At 42.6% G+C, this 12,917-nt stretch overlaps 1 protein-coding gene across 1 annotated transcript in view; it reads right to left on the reverse strand.

Moving 5' to 3' along the window:
- LOC131136065 (slit homolog 1 protein-like) overlaps positions 1 to 12,917 on the reverse strand; it is a 37,897-nt gene that overhangs the window by 14,670 nt on the left and 10,310 nt on the right. Inside the window, exons 6-20 of the mRNA XM_058082557.1 lie at positions 6,482 to 6,553; positions 6,209 to 6,280; positions 6,060 to 6,131; positions 5,802 to 5,965; positions 5,587 to 5,734; positions 4,788 to 4,859; positions 4,512 to 4,583; positions 4,153 to 4,224; positions 3,810 to 3,953; positions 3,545 to 3,708; positions 3,443 to 3,466; positions 3,068 to 3,212; positions 1,324 to 1,398; positions 864 to 1,007; positions 650 to 793 (exon numbers count right to left, since the gene is read on the reverse strand). Of these exons, the coding sequence (XP_057938540.1) occupies positions 650 to 793; positions 864 to 1,007; positions 1,324 to 1,398; positions 3,068 to 3,212; positions 3,443 to 3,466; positions 3,545 to 3,708; positions 3,810 to 3,953; positions 4,153 to 4,224; positions 4,512 to 4,583; positions 4,788 to 4,859; positions 5,587 to 5,734; positions 5,802 to 5,965; positions 6,060 to 6,131; positions 6,209 to 6,280; positions 6,482 to 6,553 (1,584 nt within the window). The remainder of the gene's footprint in view (positions 1 to 649; positions 794 to 863; positions 1,008 to 1,323; positions 1,399 to 3,067; positions 3,213 to 3,442; positions 3,467 to 3,544; positions 3,709 to 3,809; positions 3,954 to 4,152; positions 4,225 to 4,511; positions 4,584 to 4,787; positions 4,860 to 5,586; positions 5,735 to 5,801; positions 5,966 to 6,059; positions 6,132 to 6,208; positions 6,281 to 6,481; positions 6,554 to 12,917) is intronic.

Genomic DNA, 12,917 nt, shown 5'->3' on the forward strand with positions numbered 1-12,917 from the left:
GTTATCATAAACACTTGATTGCAGTTGTTGCTGATAAGGATGGCCCAACTAGTTTTTAGCTTTAGGCGGCATCATTTTTTCCACACAGGGTAGCTTAAGACTTTTTTCTTCCATTAATAATAAGTTTAATTTAAAAACGGCATTTTGTGTTCAGGGCGGTCGAGTGGTTAGCATGCAGACCTCACAGCTAGGAGACCACGGTTCAATTCCACCCTCGGCCATCTCTGTGTGGAGTTTGCATGTTCTCCCCGTAAATGCGTGGGTTTTATCCGAGTACTCCGGTTTCCTCCCACATTCCAAAAACATGCTAGGTTAATTCGCAACTCCAAATTGTCCATAGGTATGAATGTGAGTGTGAATGGTTGTTTGTCTATATGTGCCCTGTGATTGGCTGGCCACCAATCCAGGGTGTACCTAGCCTCTCACCCGAAGACAGCTGGGATAGTCTCCAGCACCCCCACGGCCCTCGTGAGGAAAAGCGGTAGAAAATGAATGAATGAATACATTTTGTGTTCAGTTGTGATGTCACTGATTACTATTTATATTGGTTTTATGATGTGGAACATTTAAATGTGACAAATATGCAAACAAAACCAGTAAGGGGACAAACACTTTTCCACACCAGTGTATGTGTGTGTGTGTCACTGACAGAGTGGAGAGGTTGGGCAGCGTATCAAAGGCCCCGGGCAAGATGGCACTGAGCTGGTTGTCGTAGAGAGACAACAGACGCACGTTGGTCAGTCCTGTGAAGCTGCCATTGTGAAGACAGCTGATCTTGTTGTTCCTCAACATTCTAGACACACAACACATCAAGTCCAAGACTGTAAGAGTAGTAAGAGTGTTGAAATGTAATATTGTCTTACAGCATTCTGAGTCCCTCCATTCCTCGGAACATGCTCCCTCGCACCGACTCCAGGTGATTGGCGGTGAGATGAAGTTCTGTCACTGACGAGGCGCCATCAAACGCCCCATCCTCGATGTCTGAAATCTTGTTGTTGCTCAGATTACTGCACCAGGATGGACAAACACTATGTAGTATTTGTAGTTTCTTATTGTTTACAACTCAGGAGGGCATTCAAAGTCATTGTAAGAAACCAAGATACAAACAAATTAAATCAAGATGGCGACAGGAAGCGATATCATTTTCAAAATAGTCAGCGTACGGCACACTAGAAGAGGACATGACCAGTAAAGGTACTAAAATGTGATTTAAAAGATTTAAAATGTACATGTACGCTATTTAAATGTCGAATGACCACGTTTTCATGTGCAACTCCCCAGTCTTCCAACATGGCTGCCCTGTCGCTGCGTGACGTGACCTACATTTTCTTGAGCTGCGACAGGCCCTTGAAGGCGCCGGTGGCCTCCAGCACGGAGAGGTCATTGTTGTTGAGACGTCTGACACACCGAGGAGACGCCATGAGGACAAAACCAACAAACAAAACAACAACATCGTTAGTGGAGGAGGAGGTCTGAATGTCCAGCGGCTGTGCATCCGTGCATCCGTGTCAGCATGCGTAGCCATTATTGTGTGTGTGTGTGTGTGTGTGTGTGTGAAGCTTTAATGGACAGACCACCCAAAGGGGACCTCCTATGTTGCTTGAGTCACTTCATTCTATGGATAGTTTACTACAAGTACTTCACATATACGCTGCATGAGATGCAAATAATATCTACATGCATCACATGTTGGTACTGTACAATGAAAACAAGACAAAGGTCCTTCTCAACAAACCACTTGATAATAACTCTAACTGTAATAATAATAATGCTATTTGGGTTAAACCCATTTGCATTAATCCATCGTTTATTGGCGTTATTCACACCTCCTATAAACAGTACATTGACGAAATGCGTTCTCAAAGCACTTAACTTAATAATAATAATAAATTAATTATATATTAATTATAATATAATAACATTAATAATATTATATTAATATTATAATAATATAATAATTATTATTATTATGTCATTATTGTTATTTTTATATATTATAATATTATATATAATATTAATATATTAATAATAATTAGTATTATTGTTATTATATATATATAATATTGATATAATAATAGTTATTATTATTGTTGTTGTTATTATTATTATATATTATTATATTATATACGTACATTTATTATATATTATGTAATAATAATAATTATTATTATAATTATTATTTTTATCTCACAAGGGTCGCAGGGGTGCTGGAGCCTATCCCTGTCACCCGAAGACAGCTGGGATAGGCTCCAGCACCCCTTGTGAGGATAAGCGGTAGAAAATGAATGAATGAATATTATGTAATAATAATAATTATTATTATCATTATTATTATTATTCACGAGGGTCGCAGGGGTGCTGGAGCCTATCCCAGCTGTTGCCCGAAGACAGCTGGGATAGGCTCCAGCACCCATGTGACCCTTATGAGGATAAGCGGTAGAAAATGAATGAATTATTATTATTATTATTCCGGACTGAAATGAAAGCAGGTGGATAAATGAAGCCCACACTTTTAATATGTGGTGTACACACAAGACAGTATTAATTATCATACTTTTCATAACTGCATCCAAGACTGGCATGATAACTAGAGAGCTACGTTCCAATCATAAACTATATAAGGTTCCTAAAATATTGTGACAGGTCAATAACACTAATTAGGTTATTACTTAGGCATATAAATATTTTTTATCGTGCAATAAATATTTTACAATAAAAATAATTTAAAACAATTATATTTGCAAAAATGAATCATATTTTTAATGACCTCTTTTGTTCCACCTGCAGTACCACCACGACCCACCAGGGGGCCGTGACCCACACTTTGAGAATCACTGGTCTACTGAATGTCTCATATTTGTATTTTAGTTCATTTAGCCATTTTTATGCTTGTAAAGGCTTTATTTTGGCAAAACATATTTGCTTAATATGCGTATTGTTTGACTAGCAGTTTCGGCCGTATGTGAAAATGTGTCTGAATGTGGAATTACAGACCAACATCATGGTAATAGTGTGTGTGTGTGTGTGTGTGTGTGTGTGTGTGTGTGTGTGTGTGTGCAGGTCATACAGTTCCTCTGTGGATGGAGGCAGATGCTCGGGGAACTTGGTGAGTCTCAGGTTGGAGCAGTCGACCACATTGGCCTCGCAGCGACACTTGTTGGGACACACCGGCTTGCTGTTACACTCCGAGCTCAGACGGCGGTCCCCGGCACCTGGTAGGATGCACACACACACACACACACACATATATATACATATCTCTCAGCTTACATTATACATTACACGTGTGGTTAAATGGAAGACAAGTGGTATAGAAAAAGAATGTGGTTAAACGTAATGAAGAGGACCGAAAATTATGCCGTTTTCAGCCTGCAGTCCCACCACCGGCCACCAGGGGGCAAACTCTACCTTTTGACTGTTCAACTGTCACAGTGATGCTCACCTGGGATGTGGTACTGCTCCTTGGCTAAAAGAGAAAGGACAATTAGTTTGGAAGAGTAGAAAAAATAAACACACACACACACACACACACACATACACCGACCTGAGCATCGGAACTTGCTGCTTTTGATCTGTGCGATGCGTTTGTTGGCGAGGCGGCGAGGGCTCGCACAGCGGGCCCCGCTGGTCTCGATGGGGTTGGAGCGCAGGAAGTCCGAGAGCCACTTGACATTACAGTCGCACACAAACGGGTTCTGGGCCAGGTGGCTGAACGCAAAGTGGGTCAGATGTAGCAGAGTGATGTTCATTTAAAAAAAAAACAAAAAAAACAAAACAAAAAAAAACAGGACAGGAGGATGAGGCCTCACAGTGTCTGGATGCTGTGCAGAGAGTGAAACGTTCCTTTGGCCAAACTTTGGATCTTGTTGTCATACAGTGACAGCAGCGCCAAGTTCTCCAGGTCTTTGAACACCGACGCCCTGATACAATGGATCTTGTTGGCGTTCAACAACCTGCACCGACACAAACAACCTGTTTTTGCAACCTCGTTTTGCACTCACAATTAAATACGCTAAAACATATTTTCTATTGTTGCAGTCTAAACAATGCTTCCTTAAAGAGACCGTTCAACATCCACCATTGAAATATTACTAACATCCTCACTAATGACATATGAAGCCTGAATGGCAATTCACAAAGGAGTACACTTACAGCAACTCCAGAGAGGCGAGGCCATCGAACACACCGGTGGGAAGCTCCGTTATCTTATTGCCATACAACACCCTGAACAGAACATGACAGGAAAATAAGTGAAAGAAGTTGTAGAACACTAATCATTTTTAAAGTGAGGCGCTACTGTAATTGAATGACTGACACGTAGATTAACCGATGGCGTGTGGTTAAACACTGATCATTTTTAGAGTGAGGTGCTACTGTAATTGAATGACTGACACGTGCATTGACCAATGGCGTGTCATCGACAGTCCCTACGTTCAGCATGCATACCGGAAGAAGGGATTTTAAAAAGTTTAAAGTTCAATGTGAGAATGATGAATAAGAGGGAAACTCACAGCGAGTTGAGAGCTCTGAGGCCGTGAAAAGCATCAGGAGCCATTTCAGATATTTGGTTGTTACTCAGGTCTCTGGGAACACACACACACACACACACACACACACACACACACACAAAGTAGCACGAGTGACAAAATGGCCAAGATGGCGACCATGTAAAAACAACAGAAGTCGGTACAGAAAATGCTTCCAAGAAGACGAGCCTTCATGTATGTAAGCTGATTTTTCTAATCTTCAATACATATTTTTTCCCACACGGGGGCGCAGTGACTCACATTCGACGGAGCTTCTTGTAGGAAGCGAAGGCTCCTGGAGGAACAGATTTGATGCCGTTCTGCTCCAGACGGCTAAAGACAAACATAAAAGATGTCTTAGAAACTTCATATAATCAGTTAGGCCAAGCAGACTCTTGAGAAAGCCCGCCATCCTTTCGATGGGTGACTTTGACCGATCAAATAACTCCATGGTCTTTTTCCTGTGTCAGTAAGCCGTCAAGGCGGGATCGACAATATGATTGGCTGAACTGTCCGAGCCAATTTGAACCGCCGAGATTTTTGAGCCCGCCCACTTTGTCCTGATTGACGGCTAGAGTGGGACAGATAAAAATCATTTAAAGTGCTGATGCAGTGGTCAAGATATAAGAAACAAAAGGTTGCAAAATAAAAAAAAAGATAATTATAATATTATATTATATTATTATAAGATATAATAATAAAATAATAATATAAATACAATTTAAAAATGCAATAAATAAAAAAACGTCATGAAATAAAGCTTCTTAGCTAATGCTAAGAGGTCATGAAATAAACAAAGTAATAAAGTCAATAAATGATAGCTAAAAAAAACATGAATGAACTTAAAAGGCCAAGACATGAATACTAATAATAAATAAATAAATAATAAATATATAATAATAAATTAATTTAATTAAATGTATTTCAATAAGTAAATGGAGTAAAAAAAAAGGAAATAAATAAGAAATTAAATCAGTAAAAAATCATTCATTCATTCGACATGATTGCATCTATCTCCTAAAGTGAGTTCGGCCTTAAAGTGAACATTTATCCGACTCACATCTCCGTCATGGCCTCTGGGAGGTGGGCGGGGATTGCGGTGAGGCCCCGCCCCCTGCAGTCCACGATGTTGTTGCTGCACGAGCACATGGGCGGACAAGAGCCGGACGCCAGGCTGCATGGCTGCACGAAGGCGCTGCCGGAATGGCCTTTCAGAATAAAAGAAAGATGTTCACATACTGTACGTATGTCGTCTCACACAAGCTTGGGTGGTACCTGAGCAGGCCAGGTCACCCTTACGCAGCTCGGCCAGGTTGAGCCCCCTGAGGGCTGGGGGAGAGCTGCATTGAGTGTAGAGCCCCAACGCTGGACGCTGACGCAGCCACGGCGACAACCAAGCCAGGTGACAGTCACAGCGCAGGGAATTGGAGTGGAGGCGACTCGGGAATGAGGCAGAGGACACAGACTAAACCATGTGGACTTTCCCGTGTTGCATTTAGTGTATCAAGTTATGTAGAAATCTGGAGTACTCACAACGTGCGAAGTTTGGGCATGTGGTTGAAACTGGAGACGGGGATGCTGGTGATGTTGTTGTTGTTCAGCGTCCTGGAGGACCGGGAGGAAAGACGTCGGTGACGCCGACGTGGACATGACACTTGAAGGCAACACGAGTGCGTACTCACAGTACTTCCAGAGAGCGCAGGGCTCGGAACGCTCCCTCCTCGATGCAACTGATGTGGTTCTTGTCCAGCTGACTGTCAGTCAACACAACATCTCATGTAGCTACACAATCCACTCACCAAACTACGTACTGCTCAGTGATGCATATTAGTACTGCATGTGTACATTTTTGTACATGTATACGTTCATCATTAGGGGGTACTCACTGGCCAATGCATTAGGTACACTGGACACAATACAATGAAACTAATACTGTTATTTTGTGTGTCGCTCACAGGTTTTTGAGGTCTGCGGCTCCTCTGAAGGCCCTCCTGGGAATCGCCTGGATGGAGTTCTCACTCAGGTCGCTAAGAAAAGAAAAAAAGAAACAACAAATGTACAATACCGCTCAAAAGTTTGGGATCACTTGGAATTTCAAGTGCTGACGTAGTGGTCAAGAAATAAGAAACAAAGGTTGCAAAATATAAAAATTAAGGTTTTAAGGTCATAAAATAAAATAAAAAAAAATGCAATGAATAAAAACGTCATGAAATAAAGTCTCTTAGCTAAAGCTAAGAGGTCATGGAATAAACAAAGTAATAAAGTCAATAAATGATAGCTAAAAAACATAAATGTAGATAAAATGCCAAGACATAAATAATAAATAACAAATAAATAACAAATAAATAAATATTGTGTAAGCAATACCACGAGTGGTTAGCACACAGGCCACACAGCTCGGAGACCCGAGTTCAATTCCACCCTCTCTGTGTGGAGTATGCATGTTCTCCCCGTGCATGCGTGGGTTTTCTCCGTGTACTCCGGTTTCCTCCCACATTCCAAAAACATGCTAGGTTAATTGGCGACTCCAAATTGTCCATAGGTATGAATGAATGGTCACAGGGGTGAATGGTTGTTTGTCTATATGTGCCCTGTGATTGGCTGGCCACCAGTCCAGGGTGTACCCCGCCTCTCTCGCCTGAAGACAGCTGGGATAGGCTCCAGCACCCTCCGCGACCCTTGTGAGGATAAGCGGTAGAAAATGAATGAATAAAACTAGACTTGTTCTCTATATATTGTATTTTTTCGGGTGTTATTTTCATTTTTTTGGACCTTTTGGAAGGAATTCATATTGCTGTATTTCATCTGAGATACAGCCTTTGAGTTCATCTCAGCACAGGGCGGTCTGGTTTTGTTTTTGAAGGTGCCAAATGCTGGATGTCCTTTTGATAATCTTGTGATCACAGCAGAGAAAACAGTCATAAAACGTTTGGATCAGGGCCAGAGCGGTTCAGGTTTCAGTCAAGCGGGCGTTAGCCTGGAGGATGATGGTGCATGTCTGATGGCGCTGTGAAGGCAATGACTGTGGTTTCTAACAATATTATTCATTTATTGATGTTCGTTGTTGGGGTAGGGAATCATTAAAAGCTAATATTTTCCCTCACATTTTACCAGCGTGCATAAAACTGCAGGACAAAACTAAATGTGCAATATGGAGGTAAATATTCGGAGTACCCGGAGAAAACCCACGCATGCACGGGGAGAACATGCAAACTCCACACAGAGAGGGTGGAATTGAACTCCTAGCTGTGTGGCCTGCATGCTAACCACTCGACCGCCGTGCCGCCCATATTTTTTATATATATATTTAAAATATTTAGACTTTACTTGGGAAATGTATTAAAAGAAAAGTCTAGAAATGTCATATAAACAACATTCCTGTCTTGCTAACTTTTACGACCTCCAATCGGGGCTAGCACTCATGCTAACAACGTCGTTGCCATCCAAACCGCCATGTTTGCTAACGTTCTTTCATGTTTCTACAATACACTCCAGTAGGCTCTGACATGCCTTAAGACAACGTTATTCTTCCAGGGGAAGAACGACGTCGGTCTTACACCAAGCGTGAACATGGCGTCATTCGTTCATATTTACGTTGTTATACATTATGTTGTTATACATTATGTTGTTATACATTATGATATACTTTCATGATTGGCCAGTACACACTCGGCATGGTCACGCTTGTAACAATAGCAGTAAAGTCGCACATAAGTTATACTGTTGGACGGACCACACACACACACACACACACACACACACACACACACACACACACATATATATATATTAAAGATGCTTTCCTCTCAAGTCGTCACGATTCCTGTTGCCAGGATACAAGATGTTTACCGCAAGGAAACACTTCATGGTCACAGCTGGATGTGTGTGTGTGTGTGTGTGTGTGTGTGTGTGTGTGTGAGAGCAGCTAATATTTGCTCTCATTCTTTCTCTCTCTCATCAGTGTCCATGTCATCCGTCTGTGTCTCCTGTCCTCCTCATCCCCAAACTCTCATACGGTGGGAAAGGTAAACTTTCCCACTCGCTTTCCGCTGCTCCTGCAATCCTCACCTCCCTCCCTCAGCTGCGAAGTTTGGATCTCATCTGCAGATGGATCCTTGAGCATGACTATCTCTCTCTCTCACACACACACTCACCGAGACTTCTACAGTTCATACCTGCATCATGTACACGTTCTACTTTCCATCATCTACTTCTCCGACATCCATTAAGCAGCCTGACTGCAAAAGCAACACATGACCTGCTACCAACTGGCCATGAGGATACGCAGAGTGTAGAATGAGTGAAGATGAACAAAATGATGAGAATCAAGGATGGGAGGAGAATGAAGACGAGCAGAGGGAATATGGTGAAGAAGTGGGTACATGAGGAAACATGAGGAAGAGGAGGACGATGAGGAGAGTTCAGGGCGTTAGAGATGAGACTGAAGAGGATGAGGAAAATGAAGAGAGATTGAATATGATCGAGACGAGAAAGAAGATGAGAACCCTGATGAAGCTGAGGATGAGGTAGGTGGGAATGAAATGAATGAGTAGGATGATGATGATAATAAGAAATATGAGGATGAAGTGAATGAGGGAGATGAGAAAGAACGTGAGAATAGTGAGGAAGATTTATGATGATGAGGAAGCTTAAGATGAAGATGACAAAAAAGGTGGATGAGGAATATGATATGCAGAAGAAAACAGCAAGCATGTTGATGATAATGATGTGAAAGATGAGAATGAGGTGGATGAGGATGATGAAAATGAACATAAGAATGTTTAGGATGAAGTGAATGAGGGAGTACCAGGATGAGAATAGCGAGGAACATGATTATGATGATGAGGAAGCTGAAGATAAGAAAGAAGATGATGACAGTGAAGAAAAGAGGAGGGTGAGGATGAAGATGATAAGGTGGATGAAGAAGATGAGTATGGAAATGAGGATGAGAAAATGAGGAGACTGAAGATTATGAAAACGAGGAGAGTGAGGAAGATGAGAATGAAGTGGATGAGCAAGATGATGATGATGAGAAAGATGAGGACCAGGCGAATGAGGGAAATATGAATGAACATGAGAACAGTGAGGAAGATTATGATGATGAGGAAGCTGAATGAAGACGACGACAGTGAAGAATATGAGAGGATGAGGATGAGGAAGATGCTGATGATGATATGAAAAATGAGAATGAGGTGGACGAGGACCATGATAATAAACATTAGGATGAGGTGAACGAGTGTGTACCAAGATGAGAATAGTGAGATGATGATGAATATGATGATGAGGAAGTTGAAGATAAGGATGAGGTGGACGAGGACCATGATAATAAACGTGAAAATGGTTAGGATGAAATGAATGATGGTGAGACCAAGATGAGAATAGTGAGGAAAAAGCATTATGATGATGAGGAAGCTGAGAGAATGAGATGAGGATGCTGAAGATGATGATGAGGTGGATATGGAAGATGAGGATGAAGATGAGGATGAGAAAGATAAGAATGAACATGAGAATAGAGAAGATGGTAACGATGATGATGTGGAAGATTATGTTGACAATGAGGAAGCTGTGGATGAGAAAGATGAGAATAAAAAGTACATCATAATGAGATCACAAAGAGAATGAAAATGAGAATAGTGAAAAAGATGTTCATGACAACAACGAGGAGGCTGAGAATGACAATGAAGATGGGGAGGAGCATGATGAAGAAGAAGATGAGGAGATTGAGAATGAAGATGGGGAAAGGATGTGTCCCATAACGCAACAGCGGTCATGTGACTGGCATGAGCTCATCCATCATGACCTTCATCATGACTTTGGACACAGCCCATCAGCCATCACCACAGAGTCTTTCATCCTTCTCGGTCTCAGCAGGCGGCGATGAATGGAATGCTGGGAACGCCCTGCTGCCGTCTGAGGACCGGTCCGTGAAAACACATGAGGACATTCCAGCTCGCAGACAGACAGGAGTTAAGCTAACAATGAAAACATGAAGACGTGAGGGTATGACCGCTAGCAGACAGACACTTAAGCTAACAATGGCTAAGAGCGGACGCGACATGACGACTTGAGGGGCTACCAGTCTGGTGGACTCACTGGCAAGTTCTCGATGGCAGCCAGTCGTTCCCTGAGTGGAGTGCTGACTCAACCGTTTTTCTTCTTTTCTCATTAAGCAGATATCTCAATTTAGCCCATAATTCACAATCCATATGTGAAACACTAACATATATAGAATACAAGTTAATATAAGCTAGCTAACAATGCTGTCAGTTAAGTTTTTGCACCAAATATGAAAAATATTTCATTCATTCATTTACTGCCGCTTATCCTCACAGGGGTCGCAGGGGTGCTGGAGCCTATTCCAGCTGTCTTCGGGCGAGAGGCGGGGTACACCCTGGACTGGTGGCCAGCCAATCACAGGGCACATATAGACAAACAACCATTCACACTCACATTCATACCAATGGACAATTTGGAGTCGCTAATTAACCTAGCATGTTTTTGGAATGTGGGAGGAAACCGGAGTACCCGGAGAAAACCCACGCATGCACGGGGAGAACATGCAAACTCCACACAGAGATGGGAATTGAACCTGGCTCTCCTTGCTGTGAGGTCTGTGCGCTAACCACTCGACTGCCGTGCAGTCCCGCCTTCATAGCATTCATTCATTTTCTACCGCTTATCCTCACGAGGGTCGCTGGGGTGCTGGAGCCTATCCCAGCTGATAGTGGGAGTCACAATGCCATTTCACAAAAAAAAACACTAAACTAATCACACAGCAACTTAACACTCAACATATGTATGCTGGGGCCGATCCCAGCTGTCTTCTTCGAGCGAGAGGCGGGGTACACCCTGGACTGGTGGCCAGCCAATCACAGGGCACATATAGACAAACAACCATTCACACTCACATTCATACTTATGGACAATTTGGAGTCGCCAATTAACCTAGCATGTTTTTGGAATGTGGGAGGAAACCGGAGTACCCGGAGAAAATGCACGCATGCACGGGGAGAACATGCAAACTCCACACAGAGATGAAATTGAACTCGGGTCTCCTAGCTGTGAGGTCTGCGCGTGAAAAATATTTATAGAAGAAAAATAATAGGCTAGGACAGAGTCAAACATAAGAAGCAATGTACTTTTTGTTTGTATTTTTCTGGGGACATCAGGCTTTATGGAAGCCCTCAGCAAGGAAGTGCTAATAGCTCTACAGTGTGTGTGTGTGTGTGTGTGTGTGTTGATTGATCGAACATGCCAAGTCCATCTTGCTATTCCCTGATGGGAGTCAGAGTGTGAAATTGCCAAAACACCACACAGCACAATAACAGGACACACACACACACACACAGTCATCCATGTCCCTCGGTGCTTTAAGGCAATTTACAATAATGAAACATTTACTGTATATGATACTGTATATGATTTACCATGTGTGGTAAACACAGGTCAAGCTGGCTATGGATTTGTCATGGATTGTGATTACAAACAAAACATCAAATGAAGAAGCAGCCATGTTTCCATGTTTGTTTCCATGGCAACAAAATGGTGTCACCCCGCTGAGACCAGTTGGCCACTACTAGCATTCCAAAGAGAGTCTTTCTGCCGTTTGGGGACGAGAAAGTGGGTCAGTTGTAAAGACCATCTACAGTAGAGCTGCGCTTCTCGAGGGGGTTACGTTCCGAGGTGTAAAAAGTGTTCAGGTTTAAGGCCTAAGTTGCTTTGCACACTTATTGAGCACATTGCTATGGGATCATAACATAAGAGGATGGATAAAAGCATGGAATAGAGGAATAGAGGTTGAACGTGCGGCTGCAAGGCGGTCGAGTGGTTAGCGCAGCGGGGTTCAATTCCACCCTCGGCCATCTCTGTGTGGAGTTTGCATGTTCTCCTCGTGCATGTGTGGGTTTTCTCCGGGTACTCCGGTTTCCTCCCACATTCCAAAAAACATGCTAGGTTAATTGGCAACTCCAAATTGTCCATAGTAGGTATGAATGTGAGTGTGAATGGTTGTTTGTCTATATGTGCCCTGTGATTGGCTGGCCACCAGTCCAGGGTGTACCCCGCCTCTCACCCGAAGGCATGGGATAGGCTCCAGCACCCCCCATGACCCTCGTGAGCGCACGCGGTAGAAAATGAATGAATTAATATAAATCTAGGGGTGTTATTTCATGTCTAGAGGGCTCTAATCATGTTTGATGGTAAACAGCGACCCTCGTGAAGATAAGCGGTAGAAAATGAATGAATGAATGAATGAATAATAAATATTGTGTTAGCAATACCATGAATGGTTAGCACGCAGACCTCACAGCTAGGAGACCTGAGTTCAATTCCACCCTCGGCCATCTCTGTGTGGAGTTTGCATGTTCTCCCCCGTGCATGCGTGGGTTTTCT

This window comes from Doryrhamphus excisus, chromosome 1, assembly GCF_030265055.1.
Source record: "Doryrhamphus excisus isolate RoL2022-K1 chromosome 1, RoL_Dexc_1.0, whole genome shotgun sequence".
NCBI lineage: Eukaryota > Metazoa > Chordata > Actinopteri > Syngnathiformes > Syngnathidae > Doryrhamphus > Doryrhamphus excisus.